We start from the raw sequence: 21,892 nt of genomic DNA, 5'->3' as shown, positions 1-21,892 counted from the left end.
TAGGGCTGCAACAACTAATCGATTAAATCGATTAAAATCGATTATAAAAATAGTTGCCGATTAATTTAGTCATCGATTCGTTGGATATATGCTTTGCGCAACTTTTAAAAAATTTTAACCTTTATTTATAAACTGCAACATTTACAAACAGCTGAGAAACAATAATCAAAATAAGTATGGTGCCAGTATGGTGTCAGTATGCTGTTTTTTTCCCAATAAAATACTGGAAAGGATAGAAATGTAGTTTGTCTCTTTTATCTGATTATTAATTGATTAATAATCGGCAGATTAATCGATTATTAAATTAGTTGTTAGTTGCAGCCCTAATATATATATATATATCACACACACACATATATATGTAAATATGTAAGTGGGCGTGTGTGTGTGTGTGTCTTCAAAGTGTGCAGTTGTGTTGTTTTTTTTTACTAAAATAGGGACTTTGAGGCTAGAACTAATTATTTATGTTTACATTGATTATTTTGGGAACTCTGCTTCACTATATGAACTTTTATATTTATGAAACACGCTCAAAGATCGAGGTTCCGCTGTATATTTATTTTTATTTCAAAAATAATTTAACTGTATTTATTTTTCTAAATAATTGTTGAACTATTTGTCCATGAAATATTTATATTGACTTTTTTTCTACAATCATAAGTTATGTCTGAAGCAACCAAACATCAAAACTGAACATAATTATCTTTGTGAAGGCAGAATATTTCATATTGTTTTTGTGTTGGCTGAAAGGATTTTGCAGGTGTGGGGTACCTAATGATGTAGACATTAGTTATCAATCACATATCATTCATAAAAAAAATGTCAAGTCAAACCGCAGTGATCATATTTTGCTGTTTTGTACCTGAATCTTCTTATCCAGGTCTTTGCATTCCTGCACTAAACAATCTTTGGTGCCATACAGGAAATACACCGCCTAAAGGAAGGGGAATATAAAAAAGTGCAAAGAAAACATGTTTTACAGACATATTCAATGGAGTTCTTGATCAATGGAAGCTGCCCTTACCTTGTTGTGTTTTCTCACGATGTGTGTGGAAATTCAGCGCCATCAGAGCATCAGGACCCACAGAGAAGTAGTTGTTCATTGCCAAAACCTGAAGAGGTCAGGCAGTCTTAGTAAATCGCATGCAACGCGCTCATTTATAGTACACAGTATTTCATAGATTGCTCACTCTTTTTATCGCATGCTTTTTGGATCTTAGTAAATCAGGCCTTATACTTTCCAATGAATAAACGTGCATTTTTTTTGTCGAGTGGAGCATCAAAGGGTTTGACATATCATACGGTACATCAAAATGACAAACTCACCTTCGGTTTGCGAATAGAGAGGCCTTTGAAGAGACCTGCACTTTCCATCTGAAAATAGTTCAAGTCAGGAATCAGTGAGACAAATCATGTCCAACTGGTGTGTTGTTTAGAATTGGAGGGGCAAACTTTTGGTCTATTGCTACGGGCTGCGATGTAAGAACCATCCACTGCGGTCTATCTATTGCTGCCTCTTTTCAAGAAATGCAATTTCTATTGTTACTGTAGTAAACTACTGATAGAGTGCAGTTAATATAGCCTCAAACAAGAAGGTTTTCAGAAAGCACTTAATAGGAGACATTGGGCAAATTGCTGCAAGTAAAATAAGACAGAAAAAGCCATTGAAAACTGTAGTGATGCCTTACACCCACTAGATGGCAACACATACTTCTTTACGCCTTCATTTTTAAATCCATCCTGTTGCAAAAGCCAAATCTTGCAGTACAATATAGGTCAGGGACATACTTGCCAACCTTGAGACCTCCAATATCGGGAGGCGTGGGGGGCGTGGCTAAGGGCGTGGTTAAGAGGAGAGTATATTTACAGCTAGAATTCACCAAATCAAGTATTTCATATACCGTAATTTCCGGACTATAAGCCGCTACTTTTCCCCTCGTTCTGGTCCCTGCGGCTTATACAAGGGTGCGGCTTATTTACGGCCTGTTCTTCTCCGACACAGACGAAGAGGATTTTGGTGGTTTTAGTACGCAGGAGGAAGACGATGACACAATGATTAAAAACTTAATTTTCATATACCGGTAGGCTGGTTATTTTGATAACGTACAGGCGAGCACTTTGTATTACTTTGCACCGTTGTATTATTTGTACTCTGCACGAATGCTGTTCGCCATGTCAAAGATGTGAAAGTTTGATTGAATGATTGAAAGATTTATTGTTAATAAATGGGACGCTTTGTGGTAGCAGGAACCCCTATATACTACGGTAATTACACATCAAAACCTGCGGCTTATAGTCGGGTGCGGCTTATATATGGAGCAATCTGTTTAGCTGGTGCGGCTTATAGTCAGGTGCAGCTTATAGTCCGGAAATTACGGTGTATATATATATATATATATATATATGTATGAAATACTTGACTTCAGTGAATTCTAGCTATATATATTTTTTATTTTATTTTATTATACATATAAATAAAAGACATACTTGAATTTCAGTGTTCTGCAGGCTATCCAGTAGATGGCAGTATTGTCCTGTTTAAGAGTGTCACAACATTGCTGTTTACGGCAGAAGAACTGCTTTACGGTAGACTAAACGTGACTGCTGTTGTTGTGTGTTGTTACCGCGCTGGAGGACGTTAATGAAACTGCCTAACAATAAACCCACATGAGAAACCAAGAACTCTCTCTCCTTGTTGTGCACTCTAATCTCTAAAAGCCGTAGATGTTATGACGTCATTGGGCAGGCAAGCTGCTGGGAAAGCGGACGTGAGAACGGCTGTCCCCACTCAGGTCCGCATTGAGCTGGAGGGGGCGTGGCCTCCAGCTCCGGCTGAATACCGGGAGTTTGTCGGGAGATATTCTCTGCCGGGAGGTTGTCGGGAGAGGCGCTGAATACCGGGATTCTCCCGCTAAAAACGGGAGGGTTGGCAAGTATGGTCAGGGATGTCCAAACTTTTGACTGGGGGACGTATTGGGCTTAAAAAAATGTGGCCGGACTGCTTGCAAAGTAACTATACATATACATATATATACTGTATATGTACAACTGTACATATTATTATAATAATATGATGCATATATAATGAACAATTATTATAATTGGTTATTAATAGTGAAAGTTCAACTCCTACCTTGTTTACTTCCGTGACAACCTCCTTGAGGTTTTTTAAAGAATCAGAAATATCAAGCAGCTAAAATGCCCCATGCGTGGATAAGTGTGGGGAGTGTTTTGCATTTCTCCCATCATCAATTGTAATGGATTTAAATGGGTGTCACATTGATTTTTTTAATGTAGATTGGATGTTTTTCTTTAATATCCACAAAGTTCAATGAGCAGGTTGTGTTATGCGCGTCCATGTTTGTTGAATTTTTGTACTTTTCTGCTCTGTGACAAGGGAAGGTATTTTGGAGTGGTCCATAGACCATGTAGATCAGGGGTCACCAACGCGGTGCCCGCGGGCACCAGGTCGCCCGTAAGGACCAGATGAGTAGCCCGCTGGCCTGTTCTAAAAATAGCTCAAATAGCAGCACTTACCAGTGAGCTGCCTCTATTTTTTAAATTTTATTTATTTACTAGCAAGCTTGTCTCGCTTTGCTCGACATTTTTAATTCTAAGAGAGACAAAACTCAAATAGAATTTGAAAATCCAAGAAAATATTTTAAAGACTTGGTCTTCACTAACTGACAAAGAAACAGATAACAGATTTGGTGTCCAGTTCAAAGTGTGACATGATTTATTTCAAAATTTGAGAGTTCACTTTTGTATTTTACATGAGTTATTATTTGTACAAACATGGTGCAAAGTAATTCATGATTTGTTAAAAAAAACGTTAGTGGCTAGCTAGTTAAAATGGGATATTGTGATACCACAAGACTGTCTTAGAAGTGATCATTTGAAAATGTTCAATTTTAAAAATGTGCACTTAGATACAACATATAAAAATAAAGTGTTGCATATTGATATTTATCTGTTTCTATATATATTTATTGTGAGAAATCATTAAGATGATCAGTGTTTCCACAAAGATAAATATAATTAATTATTAATAATAACATAGAGTTAAAGGTAAATTGAGCAAATTGGCTATTTCTGGCAATTTATTTAAGTGTGTATCAAACTGGTAGCCCTTCACATTATTTAGTACCCAAGAAGTAGCTCTTGGTTTCAAAAAGGTTGGTGACCCCTGATGTAGATTGTGCTTCTTTATCTTGAAAGTACAATTAATGGCAGAGTTACTTTCATTGGCCACAAGATGGCGACAAAATGGTAGCAATCAGACCACTCAATATTAATAACTACCGGTAATATGGATAGACCACTCCGGTCAAATTGTCTTGCCGCCTCGCAGGAAAATTGAGGACCTCTGCGGGCACCTCTGGTATAGGTGGACCATGTTCTTTTTACCTGAACATTTACTATACAAGAGTCTGGTTTGCTCCTCCTGTCTTAAGTTGTATTGCAGTTTTATCAGGGTAAATTGGGGCCCTAAGCAGAATTTTATCTGGAGCCCCTCCCGCCACAAGGTTTTTTTTAATACTTTTTTTATTTATGTGAAATTATTTTTATACCGTTTTATTCAAACTTGGCATCTTTTGTACCTAAATAAATCAATGTAAAATAAATGAATTACATTTTTTTGTGCAAAAAAACTTTCAATATCATTAAAACATAACATTGATGAACTGGCCTAAATCAATCCTAACCACAAACCCAGTACCTCTGATTACATTCCTGTCAGTGACGGAGCAGGAAGCGGCTAGGAATACATTTGTGGTCCAAATTTCATATGAAGTGCCTGTCATTCATTAATTGATATTTTATATGCGCTTCATCGCACAAAACGTGGCTCCCCACAGATCACAGGGCCTTATGGACAGCACGTGGTCTTGTCAATAGGGCAGGGCAGCCTTAAGTTATATTCTTTCTTTTTTTTTGGACTCGAGTAAGTACGCCCTAAGACTAGAAACACTAAAAAGGTGCCATATGCAACAATTTCATGTCAAGTCATCATTTAACGACCCTGATATGTCAAAGGGCATATGTTCATTTCAAAATTAGATTTACAGCCCCTAAATATTGTTATTGTTTTCATTTCGATGCCCCACACTCCACTGTTTAATTAATTAGAAAGTCAGTGAGTGTCACATCCAGGTTGCCAGTTACGCACCACCACCTTCGTCTAGCTACTGCCACTGGTAAAGTTACTAAACATGTCAGACCTTAGTAAATCAAAAAGGCCTCGTTACGATTCTCAACGTATTCATGACAAAGCCAGGAACAAAACAAAGATTTGTATCAGGGATGCCTTTGAAAGATGGAGACGATTGAAGGCGGAGAAGATTTTTCCATCTGATGCCAAACTTGCTAATTTACTCCTTGATAGGTAAGTAAGGCATTTACCTTTTCTTATTACCTTTAATAAATGGAAATGGACATTTTGTATGTAAACTATATTGTCCAATACAGTCTATGATCTTGTCTAACAACGCTCGTATGTTCCTGCAACGAATGCTTAGGAGCGAAGCACCATCCCAGTAGTGCAATGCTTATTAGCATGCTAGCCCGGTCAATGACACATCGACATACGGGGGAAATATATGCCAGTTAGCATGTATGTCGATGTGTCATCCAACTGACAGGGCAACATATATTTTCGACAAATAAAACCTGTGTGGATATGGGTAGTGTCAGGGCCTATTTCCTTCTCAATATGCTGATACGCTGAGGATTAAATGGGTTCCAACATTAGCACGGCTAATTGCGGTTTCTGGTACTGTATGTGCATCAAACACATATGAGGTGGTATTTGCTTGGCACAATATAATGCATCACATGTAATAATGTTCTACTTTGTGTATTGACATGGTAGTAGGCTATATGATTTATGCGTAACGTGGGTTGGGATGGTGATGTGCGTCCATGGAAGAGAATGCAGTGTGACAGGTTGGATGCAACATGGGGCTATGCTGAATGAAATGTGGCGATAATTTTACTGTTGGCCTTGGCTTGCCATCAAAGTAGGCCTGTGCGGTATACAATATATTATATATAATTATTTCGATGGTGGTCCGTGCGGTCAAACTAGACATTTTAGCATGGTAATGCCAACAATCTGTCCCGACTCCCAACAAAATTATTGCTGTATAACTTTACAAATACATTTGGCTAATCAACATTAGTAAAATGTGGCATAATTACTTAGTAAACCATCTTGCAAGAAGCATAAACAAGAGAAACCTACAGCGTAGGACTCGTCGATTGCCATTTGAAGTTCCTTGGAGTAGGATTCAGATTCGACTGCGTATCTGGCAACCTCAGTCATGAGGAGTGGGAGGGGACTACAGAATTTTGACAGTAATTGCAGTAACATTTCTGGCCACATTATTACATATGGCACTTTTGACTAATTATGCAGTAAGATGCTATATAGTGGTGATGTTAGTGAATAAATACATCACCTGTCCATTTTCACCACCTCTGCATCCAAGATGTTGCGAAGAACCTGTTCCACGGGGATCTCTCCAGCATACCCCGACCCCCAGCCCAAAGTATTGGAGAGGTCATTTCCTGTACCCAGTGGGAGGATAGTCACCCTTGGGATAAATTGGTCTTGACCCTGAACGGAGAGATGCGGTGGCATATTGGTAAAAAATAAAATTCTACAACACAATTCTGTTAAATTCTAATGCATGTCCTGTAAGGGCGGATATGCTAAATTAACGTTGCAATTTCTCCTTTCTGAGCTGCCACCTTATCGTGGTAGAGGAGTTTGCGTGTCCCAATGATCCTAGGAGCTATGTTGTTCGGGGGCTTCTATGCCCCCTGGTAGGGTCTCCCAAGACAAACAAGTCCTGGGTGAGGGATCAGACAAAGAGCAGCTCGAAGACCTTAATGAAAAAGACAAAACGACTCACGTTGCACGGACGCGGGTCACCAGGGCCCCTCTCTGGAGCCAGGCCCGGAGGTGGGGCACGATGGCGAGCGCCTGTCCCCATGGACAGCCCGAAGAGGCAACGTGGGTCCCCCCTCCAATGGGCTCACCACTCAAGGGAGGGACCATAGAGGTCGGGTGCAATGTGAGCTGGGCGGAAACCAAAGACAGGGCACTTGGCGGTCCGATACTCGGCTACATAAGCTAGCTCTTGGGACTAGTGAACGTCACCTCGCTGGGGGGGAAAGGAGCCTGAGCAGTTGCGCGATGTGGAGAAGTCCCGGCTAGATATAGTCGACGCACGGCAAGGGCTCTGGAACCAGTTCCCTCGAGAGGGGCTGGACTCTCTTCCACTCTGGCGTTGTACGCATTGAGTGGCGACTCAAAGCCTGCACATTGGAGTTCAACTCAGTAGAAAAGAGGGTAGCTTCCCTCCGCCTTCAGGTGGGAAGACGGGTCCTGACTGTTGTTTGTGCTTACGCACCAAACAGCAGTTCAGAGTACCCACCCTTTTTGGATTCCCTCGAGGGAATACTGGAGAGCGCTCCTCCGGGTGATTCCCTTGTTCTGCTGGGTGACTTCAACTCTCATATTGGCAGCGACAGTGAAACCTGGAGAGGCGTGATTGAGAAGAATGGCCGCCCGGATCTGAACCCGAGTGGTGTTTTGTTATTGGACTTTTGTGCTCGTCACGGATTGTCCATAACGAACACAATGTTCAAACATAAGGGAGTCCATATGTGCACTTGGCAGCAGGATACCCTAAGCCGCAGTTCCATGATCGACTTTGTAGTTGTGTCATCGGATTTGCGGTCTCATGTTTTGGACACTAGGGTGAAGAGGAGTGGTCACAAATTCAAGCAGAAGCTTGCCAGAAGCTTGTGGATGGCTACCAAAAGCGCCTTATTGCAGTGAAACTTGCCAAGGGACATGTAAGCAAATATTAACATTGCTGTGTGTATACTTTTGACCCAGCAGATTTGCTCACATTTTCAGTAGACCCATAATAAATTCATAAAATAACCAAACTTCATGAATGTTTTTTGTGACCAACAAGTATGTGCTCCAATCACTCTATCACAAAAAAATAAGAGTTGTAGAAATGATTGGAAACTCAAGACAGCCACGACATTATGTCCTTTACAAGTGTATGTAAACATTTGACCACGACTGTACGTAATGTAGTAACAGACACATTCATAATAAAATGTAATTTTTACTCATTTTAAGCATACGGCGGTGTAATAATTTCACAGACGGATAACAATGTTCGAGTTTCCCTTTGACGACTACTCATGACAGACTTCAGGAGAACCGAAAAAAACGATGACTTTGGGACAAATGATGATCTGGATCCACATGTTTTTGAACATGAACAAATGGGAGTTGAGCTACAAGTTTTAGAAGCTGTGTGCTAAACAGATCCAGCTCTGGTTAAACACCAAGAATAATGTATCACTATTGCTGAGTGCTAAACAAGAAATAAAAACTACTAACATAATTACTGTACAGTGGCTGCTCTCACTGGGATGCCGACATGGGATGTTCATATCTTCCCGTTTAGATGAAGAATTAATTAAAATCCTCACAAATATATATATATATATTTTTTTTTTTAAAGTGCCGCAAACGAGTGCCTTTGCGTCTTTTTTCGTCATCTTTGGGTCTAAGCTGAATGTCAATGTTGACCAACTTCTTCTACTATCCAGGTGAGAGGCATGATTAATCATTCAGAATTACATTTTAACAGCTCACGGGCGATGGCTTATTATGTCAATATAGCAGCATAAGTTACGGTAGTTAGCGCTCTGTGATCACGCCACCACTAAAAATAGTTAGTCTGTGTTTGCACTTATAATAACAATATGGCTAATACTTGGTTATGTGTTCTGGTCTTACATAATGATTGTGAATGATAGGCAATATTTTAAAATAAAGTGCAATTCCCCTTTAAAGTTGCAACAATCACAAAAAAGCCAGCAAAATCCTGGAAGGACTGACTTATTAAAAACAGAATGAAGGTTATGGTTATAAAGTGTGTTTTATCCAATTACAAACTACAAAACACAAAAACCAGTGTAGTTGGAACATTGTGTAAATGGTAAATAAAAACAGAATACAATGATTTGCAAATCCTTTTCCACCTATATTCAATTGAATAGACTGCAAAGACAAGATACATAACAGTCAAACTGTTATTTTTTGCAAATATTAGCTCAGAACGTTGAGGAATGCTCATCAAACACCTTTTTGTAACATCCCACAGGTGAACAGGCTAATTGGGAACAGGTGGGTGCCATAATTGGCTTCCATGAAATGCTCAGTCATTCACAAACAAGGATGGGGCGAGGGTCACCACTTTGTGAACAAATGCGTGAGCAAATTCAACAGTTTAAGAACTGTCCGCCCTGAGATCGGTAGGTTGGAGTTCAAATCCCAGCCGAGTCATACCAAAGACTATAAAAATGGGACCCATTACCTCCCTGCTTGGCACTCAGCATCAAGGGTTGGAATTGGGGGTTAAATCACCAAAATGATTCCCGGGCGCGGCGCCGCTGCTGCCCACTGCTCCCCAAGGGGATGGGTCAAATGCAGAGGACAAATTTCACCACACCTAGTGTGTGTGTGACAATCATTGGTACTTTAACTTTAACATTTCTCAATGAGCTTATTGCAAGGAATTTAGGGAGTTCACCATCTACGGTCCGTAATATCATTAAAAGGTTCAGAGAATCTGGAGAAATCACTGCATGTAAGCAGCAAGCCTGAAAACCGACATTGAATTTCCGATCCCTCAGGCGGTACTGCATCAAAAAGCGACATCAGTGTGAAAAGGATATCACCACATGGGCTCCGGAATACTTCAGAAAACCACTGTCAGTAACTACAGTTTGTCGCTACATCTGTAAGTGCAAGTTAAAACTCTACTATGCAAAGTCAAAGCCATTTATCAACAACACCCAGGAACGCCGCCGGCTTCCCTGGGCCCGAGCTCATCTAAGATGGACTGATGCAAAGTGGAAAAGTGTTCTGTGGTCTGACCAGTCAACATTTCAAATTGTTTTTGGAAACTGTGGACGTCACGTCCTCTGGAACAAAGAGGAAAAGAACCATCCGGATTGTTATAGGCGCAAAGTTCAAAATCCAGCGTCTGTGATGGTATGGGGGTGTGTTAGTGCCCAAGGCATGGGTAACTTACACACTGTGAGCACCATTAATGCTGAAAATGGGTTATACTTGTATAGCGCTTTTCTACCTTAAAGGTACTCAAAGCGCTTTGACACTATTTCCACATTCACCATTCACACACACATTCACACACTGATGGTGGGAGCTGCCATGCAAGACCCTAACCACAACCCATCAGGAGCAAGGGTGAAGTGTCTTGCTCAAGGACACAACGGATGTGACGAGGTTGGTAGAAGGTGGGGATTGAACCAGGAACCCTCAGGTTGCTGGCACAGCCACTCTCCCAACTGCGCCACGCCGTCCCCAGGTAAAGGGTACATACAGGTTTTGGCGCAACACATGTTGCCATCCAAGCAACGTTATCATGGACGCCCCTGCTTATTTCAGCAAGACAATGCCAAGCCACGTGTTACAACAGCGTGGCTTCATAGTAAAAGAGTGCGGGTACTAGACTGGCTTGCCTGTAGTCCAGACCTGTCTCCCATTGAAAATGTGTGGCGCATTATGAAGCCTAAAATACCACAACGGAGTGCAAACTTTTTTGCAATGATTTGCTGCTATTAGACTCTAAGTTAATGATTATTTGCAAAAAAAAAGTTTTTCAGTTCGAACTATAAATATCTTGTCTTTGCAGTCTATTCAATTGAATATAAGTTGAAAAGGATTTGCAAATCATTGTATTCTGTTTTGCCAACTTCACTGGTTTTGGGTTTTGTACTTAGCAGATTACTCGATTACTAAAATAGTCAATAGCTACAGCCCTATCTCATCTCACCTTCAGTCTCATTGTGTCAATGGAATCCAGCACCCATCCCACAGTGCCGTCCCCTCCACACACCAGCACCCTCACACACCCAGGGGGCAAAAGGGTGCACAGCTGCAGGGCCTTGGAGGGTGAAAGCTGCGACAGGTCAAACACCTTAAGTGGAGAAAAGAGAGGAGTGGGTTTAAAAAAAAACAGCTCGAAGGAGAACTGTAATGTTTTCAAAATTCTACCCATCATTCACAATACAATCCCTATGTAAGACAAGCACACACTTTTTTTGAATGCATTCTAACTCGTAAATAAACGTTAGCATAAGTAATCTAACAATGTATTCAATGGGAATCGCTCCATTCCGCCTATAAAGCACTCTTAAAAAAAACCATGAAGGTTTTATACAGAGTCATGGTCAAAAGTTTACATACACTTGTAAATAACATAATGTCATGGCTGTCTTGAGTTTCCAATAATTTCTTCAACTCTTATTTTTTTGTGATAGGGTGATTGGAGCACATACTTGTTGATCACAAAAAACATTCATGAAGTTTGGTTCTTTTATGAATTTATTATGAGTCTACTGAAAATGTGAGCAAATGTGCTGGGTCAAAAGTATACATTCAGCAATGTTAATATTTGCTTACATGTCCCTTGGCAAGTTTCACTGCAATAAGGCGCTTTTGGTAGCCATCCACAAGCTTCTGGCAAGCGTCTGGTTGAATTTTTGACCATTCCTCTTGACAAAATCGGTGTAGTTCAGCTAAATTTGTTGGTTTTCTGACATGGACTTGTTTCTTCAGCCATTGTGTTTCATCTGACCACAGAACTTTCCTCCAGAAGGGCTTATCTTTGTCCGTGTGGTGTCAGATGATACAAAAAATTGAGCTGTTTGGCCACAATACCAAGCAATATGTTTGGAGGAGAAAAGGTGAGGCCTTTAATCCCAGCATGGTGGTGGTAGTATTATGCTCTGGGCCTGTTTTGCTGCCAATGGAACTGGTGCTTTACAGAGAGTAAATGGGACAATGAAAAAGGAGGATTACCTCCAAATTCTTCAGGACAACCTAAAATCATCAGCCCGGAGGTTGGGTCTTGGGTGCAGTTGGGTGTTCCAACAGGACAACGACCCCAAACACACGTCAAAAGTGGTAAAGGAAGGGCTAAATCAGGCTAGAATTAAGGTTTTAGAATGGCCTTCCAAAGTCCTGACTTAAACGTGTGGGCAATGCTAAAGAAACAAGTTAATGTCAGAAAACCAACATATTTAGCTGAACTCAGTGTTTCCCACACATTCATTTATTTGTGGCGGCCCGCCACGAAAGAATTAAGGCTGCCACAAATAGATTTTTTTTTTTTTTTTGTCCTGTTCAGCTTCTCAGGCAAATCATATAGTTGATGTAGATGCCCATATCGGCTGTTCAGATTTACTTTACAAAAGAGAAGTGTAGGATCAAGATTTTTGGAGCTCTTTGTTCAGCTGGATCAGATGTTTGATGAAGCTCTGTGTCTATCTACCACCACTACTGTTTTCTGTTTATTTATTACTGACTGTGGCAGGACACCTCTGCCTCTGTTTCACTTTATGTTGCTGGTAAATAATACGGTTGTAGTAGTAGGCTAAAGTTAAATTATTTAGTATGCACTAATTAAAGGGGCAGAGCTTTAAGAGACATTTTAGCTTTATATTTTTATAAGATATATTTTTTGTAAGAACCACAATTAATAAATATATTTCAGTGAATAACTTATTGTTCAAATCTGTACATAAAAATGTACATAAAGTGTTGTAATTATATTGTAAAATGGATGTATGGATGGATGGACGTTTAAAACAAAACTGTTATTATTAATTAGTAAGTATACATTTTTTAAGCCTTTTTAGAGAAAAGCATATCATTGTAGTCAATTATGCAAATTACTCGATGTCATGGTGACCACGCCCATAGCCACGCCCCCACCGCCACAGGTATCTTGGCAGTTTATGGGAAACATTGTGAACTGCACCAATTTTGTCAAGAGGAGTGGTCACAAATTCAAGCAGAACTTGCCAGAAGCTTGTGGATGGCTACCTAAAGCGCCTTATTGCAGTGAAACTTGCCAAGGGACATGTAAGCAAATATTAACATTGCTGTATGTATACTTTTGACCCAGCAGATTTGCTCACACTTTCAGTAGACCCATAATAAATTCATAAAAGAACCAAACTTCATGAATGTTTTTTGTGACCAACAAGTATGTGCTCCAATCACTTTATCACAAAAAATAAGAGTTGTAGAAATTATTGGAAACTCAAGACAGCCATGACATTATGTTCTTTACAAGTGTATGTAAACTTTTGACCACGACTGTACATGATGTAAGTATATATGGAATGTAGTAACAGGCACAATTATAACAACATGTAATATTTACATACTTTGCTAATTTTTTTGCATACGGCGGCACATTAATTTCATAGACGCATCACAACGTTCGCTATTTCCTTCCAACAACACTGACTACATTTTACTGGAGATTTTGTGAGAATAAACAAACATAATAAAATAATCACTTACTCTACACTGTCCACTCCCACTGAAACAGTGGTTCTTAACCTGGGTTCGATCGAATCCTAGGGGTTCGGTGAGTCGGGCTCAGGGGTTCGGCGGAGGTCAAGACACACCCCAACCCATCGTGTAAATACAAACTTCTCCCTATCGGCGTATTACGGATACGGCAACAGGTGACTGATTTGCAGGTGTGTAATTTGTTGTGAGTTTATGCACTGTGTTGGTTTTGTTGTTTGAACAAGGTGATGTTCATGCACGGTTCATTTTGTGCACCAGTAATAAAACATGGTAACGCTCTAGTATGGGGAAAATATTCACCATTAATTAGTTGCTTATTAACATGCAAATTAGCAACATATTGGCTCTTAACTAGTCCTTAAGAACTTATTAATGCCTTATTCGGCATGGCCTTATTATAACCCTAACCCTCTAACCCTGGCCCTAACCAAATAACTCTAAATTAAGTTTTTGTTACTTAGTATATGTTCCCCATACTAAAGTGTTACCAAAAACATAACTTTGTCTTGAATTTAAATTTATTTATTATTTTTTTCACTAAAGAAGGGTTCGGTGAATGCGCATATGAAACTGGTGGGGTTCGGTACCTCTAACAAGGTTAAGAACCACTGCACTGGAATGATGACTGAGCAGATGATAATACATTGTTGTTTAGATGAATAATCAATCATAATTCTCGCAAAGAATAAAAAAAAAACAAGCATCTTTTTGTGTCTTTCTCGCTATATCCGGTTATAAGTTGGCTGTCAAAGTTGACCAACTTCTTGTTTATGTCCACATCCTTCTACTATCCAGGTGAGAGGCATGATTTATAATCTAGAAACACTTTCACCAGCTCAGAGGCGAGAGAGCCGCTCACCAGCTGATGATGGCAATATAGCATAACAGTGTTTCCCATAAACTGCCAAGATACCTGTGCGGTGGGGGCGTGGTTATAGGCGTAGCTATGGGCGTGGTCACCATGACATCATCGAGTAATTTGCATAATTTACTACAATGATATGATTTTCTCTAAAAAGGCTCAAAAAATGTACACTTACTAATTAATAATAACAGTTTTGTTTTAAACGTCCATCCATCCATCCATTTTACAATATAATTACAACACTTTATGTACATATTTATATACAGATTTGAATAATAAGTTATTCACTGAAATATATTATTAATTGTGGTTCTTACAAAAAATATATCTTATAAAATATAAAAGCTAAAATTTCTCTTAAAGCTCTGCCCCTTTAATTAGTGCATACTAAATAATTTAACTTTAGCCTACTACTACAACCATATTATTTACAGCAACATAAAGTGAAACAGAGGCAGAGGTGTCCTGCCACAGTCAGTAACAAATAAACAGAAAACAGTAGTGGTCAAATACAAATAAGGCAACAAGAGAAGTATCCTATACTTCTCTTTTGTAAAGTAAATCTGAACAGCCTATATGGGCATCTACATCAACTATATGATTTGCCTGAGAAGCTGGACAGGACAAAAAAAAAAAAAAGAAGAAAATTTAAAATTAAAAAAAAAAAAAATCTATTTGTGGCGGACGTAATTCTTTCATGGCGGGCCGCCACAAATAAATGAAATGTGTGGGAAACACTGCATAAGCTAGTTAGCCATCTGAAATCAATGTGCCGCTAAAGTAGGTCCTTAACGTTAGCGTTTATAATAACAATATCGCTAATGCTTGGCTAATATTCAGGTCATGAAATGTAAATGGAGTATCGATGGCTGTTTTAGTGGGTTTTATATGTGCAATAAACGCAATGACGTCATTACTTCCAAGTGCAGTTCCCTTTTAACTGGAAAAGTGTCGCTGACTTTCAAAAGCTGCTGCCTGACCTGCACAGGGTTGAGGAGGATGCGAAATTCCCCCAGGAGAGCCTCCCCCATGTTGTTTCCACTGCGCCTGTTGGCCAAGACCAATACAGGAGTCCAAGTGCTGTCACACGAGGACGCCAGCTGCAAGCATTTCACACAAATGCGACTTTAGATTTGGGGCGTTGTGCGAAACTGCTGCCATGAGCGACAAACTCTACGCACCTTTGTGTACTCATCAGGGTGTCCGCGGCGGAGCTTGTTGACTTGGTAGAGATAGTGCGGAGGGATGATGAGGTTGCGAAACTCGCCCAGGTTACACTCGAACGTATCCGCTAGGCTGCCCATGCACTCGTCATGTACTGTGGTCTGACACCACACACACCTGGAAATTGTTAAAGCAACATACACATTCGAAATAAGTAGTTCATCCCCTGCTGATTTTGTAAGACATCTAGAACATTTAAAAGTAAATATATTGAAATGTACAGTACAGGCCAAAAGTTTGGACACACCTTCTCATTCTATGCGTTTTCTTTATTTTCATGACTATTTACATTGTAGATTGTCACTGAAGGCATCAAAACTATGAATGAACACATGTGGAGTTATGTACTTAACAAAAAAAAAGTGAAACAACTGAAAACATGTTTTATATTCTAGTTTCTTCAAAATAGCCACCCTATGCTCTGATTACTTTTTCGCACACTCTTGGCATTCCTCTCGATGACCTTCAAGAGGTATGAAATGGTTTTCACTTCACAGGTGTGCTTGAAGCTCATCGAGAGAATGCCAAGAGTGTGCAAAGCAGTAATCAGAGCAAATGGTGCTCCATTATTGATTGAAGTAAAGTCTGAATGTCGTTAAAACAGTTAGCTCCATCTTTTGACACTTCTTCCACTCCCATCCTTGCACGCTACACCGCTACAACAAAGATGACGGGGAGAAGACGCTGTCGAAGGTGAGCCACGTAAATAAGACCGCCCACAAAACGGCGCACCCTGAAGCGACTGTCAGAAAGCGACTTAAAGATGATCTGTAAAACATCATCTATGCAACATTTTGCCCAAAGAACCACCATCACATGTTATGTAGACCACAATGAAGTGCTTAGCATTTACAAAAAAATAATAAAATAACATGACTCCTTTAACGCGCCCTATAATTCCGTGCACCTTATATATGAAAGAAGATCGAAAACAGACCATTCATCGGCAGTGCGCCTTATAATCCGGTGCGCCCCATGGTCCGGAAAATACGGTAAGTGTTGTTGTGTGCCGGGGGAAGCACGGAGACGGAAGTGTTTGCACAGGATGTAAAACCTGTTGGAATTGGGCTGGTTTTTAGCACATGATTGGCAATAAAAGTTAAAAATAGCGAGCGCCCAATTTTTGACTTTTTCAGGAGACTAGAATACATTATCCATCCATCCATCCATTTTCTACTGCTTGTCCCTTGTGGGGATTTTTTGTTTTTTCAAACAGACCGTAGTGCTTTGCAGCGCTAATCTTTTCTTTTGGACCTCTGTCCGTTCCCTATTCCTATGTACGGTAACAACAGGTAGGAGCTCAAGTACAGGACTGTATAAATAAAATAAAAATAAAAATATAACAAATCTCAATGGGACATTCCTGGTTAAATAAAGGTTAAATAAAAAAATCCATCCATGTTCTACCGCTTGTCCCTAACCGACCAAATTAAATGTTAGACAGCCGATGGTTCACACTATGCACTATTTTTTGTTAATTAAGTATTTCTTACATATTCCTTATTTTATCACCTGCATTTAAAGAGGTTAGTAAGTGTTTATTGTGATTTTAGATTTTTGTTTACATTGATTTTTTTCTGTGTTTTCCATGGTTGAGTTGACATTTTCTTTCCTCTCCCTTATCTCTCCAGCTTGCTTCTTTGTCTTGTCTTAACTTTTTTGTTGCCTCTTTTTGCACTGCTCTCCAAATCTAAACATTGGAACTAATTAACTGGACTCATCGAAATTGACAAGATCTTGGGTTTGGGGGAACCTGCTTGTTGTGACGTAGCGGTTGTTGCTGGACCCACGACGGACTCTTGGGAGAAGAAGGACCTTTTCAGTCGAGGATGTGAAGATATCTACCTATTCGGAATTATGACCACAGGACATCTGCTGATTGGAGTAAGCGTTGCTCTGGTTTGTCCACAAATTTGAAAGTTGCTGGCAGGCTTCAAAGTATCCCAAAGCTGCCACAAATGATTGGAGGATGGGGGAAGAACTGCGGACGCTCTTGTGATTTGGATAACATCGGACTGTCTGCCCCGCAGGATGAATTTGAGGACCAGTCATAGACTAAGCTAATTTTATTTTAACTTGCATACAAAACATTCTCACTTGGATTGTTTCCCTGGCTTCGAGACTCTCCCGAAGTACAGTGCGGCCAAGACACAACAAACTCTTCTTGTCTCTCATGGGCACACACCTGTTGTTGTTGACTTTGGACTGACTAGCGACTGCACGACATCAAGGCCGCGGAATAGAGACACACGGCTGGCCTACACACACACATGCATCCACAAAAATATACGCCAAACACACATACCCCACCCCACCCCACCCCCCCATCCAACGCCCTTGACACGAATCCCTTAGGGGTGATGGACGGATGGGCAGCGCCTGAAGAGCTGCAGCCTGCCACCGTGGCTCCCACTCCCTCCCCTCTATTGCAAGTCTCGAGATGTATGTTGTAATATATATATGTGCTTTGCTATGGAGTTTTTTTTCCCGCACTCCAGACTGGGCCCCCTTAGGAGCCCGGTCTAGATTGTATTTTTTTTACTCATCCTCCCCCAGCATTGACCTTTCCCCCATCTTGTGGCGACCCATCAGCGTTCCTGTTCTGTAACCCTGTACACTGTTTGTTTGTCTAATCTTGAACGGGTTTGTGCTGAAAACAAAGTTTTGTTGTACTTGTGCAACGACAATAAAGACCTACCTACTACTCAGTGGCCTAGTGGTTAGAGTGTCCGCCTTGAGATCGGTAGGTTGTGAGTTCAAACCCCGGCCGAGTCGTACCAAAGACTAAAAAAAATGGGACCCATTACCTCCCTGCTTGGCACTCAGCATCAAGAGTTGGAATTGGGGGTTAAATCACCAAAAATGATTCCCGGGCGCGGCCACTGCTGCTGCCCACTGCTCCCCTTACCTCCCAGGGGGTGAACAAGGGGATGGGTCAAATGCAGAGGACACATTTCACCACACCTAGTGTGTGTGTGACAATCATCGGTACTTTAACTTTTTAACTTTCATTTCTGCCTCGACAGCTGGGGGCGTAATAATCAGACAAAGATTTGAAGTGAAGTGAATTATATTTATATAGCGCTTTTCTCTAGTGAGTCAAAGCGCTTTTACATAGTGAAACCCCGATATCTAAGTTACATTTAAACCAGTGTGGGTGGTACTGGGAGCAGGTGGGTAAAGTGTCTTGCCCAAGGACACGACGGCAGTGACTAGGATGGCGGAAGCGGGGATCGAACCTGGAACCTTCAAGTTGCTGGCTCTACCAATCGAGCTATACCATATGTATTTTTATTTCATTTGAAATAAAAATGTTAACGTTGTTCTCCCAGCCCAAAATGTTCATAAGTAGTAAAATTATCAATTATGATTAATATAAAATGCTTTACTCGAGAAACAGTTTTCAGTAATGTCGCCCAGGCCTAGATGAAACATATTAAAGAACATTACTATGACGGATGTCAAGTAATCTCCTCTGACGACGCTTTGAGTTCATCCACAGTTATGCAACGGGTATTAAAAATGATTACACAACGGAAAAGTGCATTTTTCATGGGATTATTCTGACTGTACCTGAAGTCGCAGAGCTTCGGCTGCGTGCCACACTGTTGCTTGCACGCCGCACAGTAGCTGGCCAGCGGCACGTTGCCCCGCACCCAGCGGTGCTCCGCTCCGCCGTCCTCCCGGGAAGGAGCCATGATCTCCTTGCACTGAAGCTCCCGGTCCGCCCGGCGCAGGCAGCGCTCGTCGGCGCACACGCCGCAGCAGTCGCAGAAGGCGCCGCGGAGGATGTGCTGGGAGCACACGCAGCAGTAGGTGGGCTTGTTGAACAGATCCGTGCAGTGCCAGCCGTGGCGGCTCTGGCGGAAGAACTCCGTCATGTGGCTCCTCCGCTTGGAGCGCCGCACGCTGCACCAGAGAGTGACGATCACCGGCACCGCCACCGCCAGGGAGGTCCACACAAACAGCGACCACTCCTCCCGGAAGCCGCGCTCCTCCGGCGGCCCGGCGGCCTTCTCCTCGTACATCTCGACTGGAGGAGTCAGGGGAGAGAGTTGGGTGAACAACAAGCAGGCTGAGCGGGGACGACGCGCGTCTTCTGCGCGGCGCTCATGTTGATGGGCAGCGGCAGGCGAGCAGAACCGGACGTCAGCAGCAGGCTAAAACAATTCTCATTTCCCGGAAATGCGTGTGACGACGTGCTCACGGGATCCTGCTCCGCCCATTGACAAAGAGCGTTCCGCCGTCAAGAGAGTTCCCACACGCGCTACACTTTGACGTTAACGGACTTCCGTAAAAACGTCGGATCAAGTGGAAAGCGGCAGGCAAAGGAACAATTTTTTATTTTTTATTTATTTATTCATTTGATAGGGAAATCATAATACAGGTACTAGAATATAATAGAAAGTACTTTATTGATCCATGGGGGAAATTCAGCACCACAGTTCGCTCACAATAAACAAACACTTTGGTATTTTTTACATGTTAGTAATATAAATAGTCTATTATACAGCATTATTCACATGTGAATAACATAAATACAGTCTATTATACATCATTATACACATGTGAATAACAAAAATACAGTCTATTATACAGCATTATTCACATGTGAATAACATAAATACAATCTATTATACAGCATTATTCACATGTGAATAACATAAATACAGTCTATTATACATCATTATACACATGTGAATAACATAAATACAGTCTATTATACAGCATTATTCACATGTGAATAACATAAATACAATATATTATACAGCATTATTCACATGTGAATAAGTCTATTATACAGCATTATTCACATGTGAAAAATATAAATGCAGTCTATTATACAGCATTATTCACATGTGAATAACATAAATACAGTCTATTAGACGGCATTATTCACATGTGAATAATATAAATACAGTCTATTATACAGCATTATTCACATGTGAATAACAAATACAGTCTATTATACAGCATTATTCACATGTAAATAATAAATACAGTCTATTATACAGCATTATTGACATGTGAATAATATAAATAGTCTAGTATACAGCATTATTCCCATGTGAATAACATAAATAGTCTATTATACAGCATTATTCATATGTGAATAACATAAATACCGTCTATTATACAGCATTATTCACATGTGAATAACATAAGTACAGTCTATTATACAGCATTATTCACATGTGAATAACATAAGTACAGTCTATTATACAGCATTATTCCCATGTGAATAACATAAATACAGTCTATTTGCAGCATTATTCACATGTGAATAACATAAATACAGTCTATTATGCAGAATTATTCACATGTGAATAATATAAATACAGTCTATTATACAGCATTATTCACGTGTGAATAACATAAATACAGTCTATTATACAGCATTATTCACATGTGAATAACATAAGTACAGTCTATTTTACAACATTATTCACATGTGAATAACAGTCTATTATACAGCATTATTCACATGTGAATAACATAAATAGTCTATTATACAGCATTATTCCCATGTGAATAACATAAATACAGTCTATTATACAGCATTATTCCCATGTGAATAACATAAATACAGTCTATTTGCAGCATTATTCACATGTGAATAACATAAATACAGTCTATTATGCAGCATTATTCACATCAATCAATCAATCAATGTTTATTTATATAGCCCTAAATCACAAGTGTCTCAAAGGGCTGTACAAGCCACAAATGTGAATAATATAAATACAGTCTATTATACAGCATTATTCACATGTAAATAATATAAATACAGTCTATTATACAGCATTATTGACATGTGAATAATATAAATAGTCTAGTATACAGCATTATTCCCATGTGAATAACATAAATAGTCTATTATACAGCATTATTCATATGTGAATAACATAAATACAGTCTATTATACAGCATTATTCACATGTGAATAACATAAGTACAGTCTATTATACAGCATTATTCACATGTGAATAACATAAGTACAGTCTATTATACAGCATTATTCCCATGTGAATAACATAAATACAGTCTATTTGCAGCATTATTCACATGTGAATAACATAAATACAGTCTATTATGCAGAATTATTCACATGTGAATAATATAAATACAGTCTATTATACAGCATTATTCACGTGTGAATAATATAAATACAGTCTATTATACAGCATTATTCACATGTGAATAACATAAGTACAGTCTATTTTACAACATTATTCACATGTGAATAACAGTCTATTATACAGCATTATTCCATGTGAATAACATAAATACAGTCTATTTGCAGCATTATTCACATGTGAATAACATAAATACAGTCTATTATGCAGAATTAT

General features: G+C 39.9%; 1 protein-coding gene across 1 annotated transcript in view; it reads right to left on the bottom strand.

The window, feature by feature from the left end:
- Positions 1 to 19,796, bottom strand: part of dgke (diacylglycerol kinase, epsilon) — a 32,078-nt gene extending 12,282 nt beyond the window's left edge. The window contains 9 exon segments of the mRNA XM_062032536.1: positions 863 to 934; positions 972 to 1,112; positions 1,327 to 1,355; positions 1,358 to 1,374; positions 6,462 to 6,619; positions 10,899 to 11,042; positions 15,296 to 15,415; positions 15,497 to 15,656; positions 19,113 to 19,796. Of these exon segments, the coding sequence (XP_061888520.1) occupies positions 863 to 934; positions 972 to 1,112; positions 1,327 to 1,355; positions 1,358 to 1,374; positions 6,462 to 6,619; positions 10,899 to 11,042; positions 15,296 to 15,415; positions 15,497 to 15,656; positions 19,113 to 19,567 (1,296 nt within the window). The 5' untranslated portion in view covers positions 19,568 to 19,796.
- Positions 19,797 to 21,892: the final 2,096 nt, after the last annotated feature.

Source organism: Entelurus aequoreus, linkage group LG22 (genome assembly GCF_033978785.1).
Source record: "Entelurus aequoreus isolate RoL-2023_Sb linkage group LG22, RoL_Eaeq_v1.1, whole genome shotgun sequence".
Classification (NCBI taxonomy): domain Eukaryota; kingdom Metazoa; phylum Chordata; class Actinopteri; order Syngnathiformes; family Syngnathidae; genus Entelurus; species Entelurus aequoreus.
This window is presented reverse-complemented; position numbering and strand designations above follow the sequence as displayed.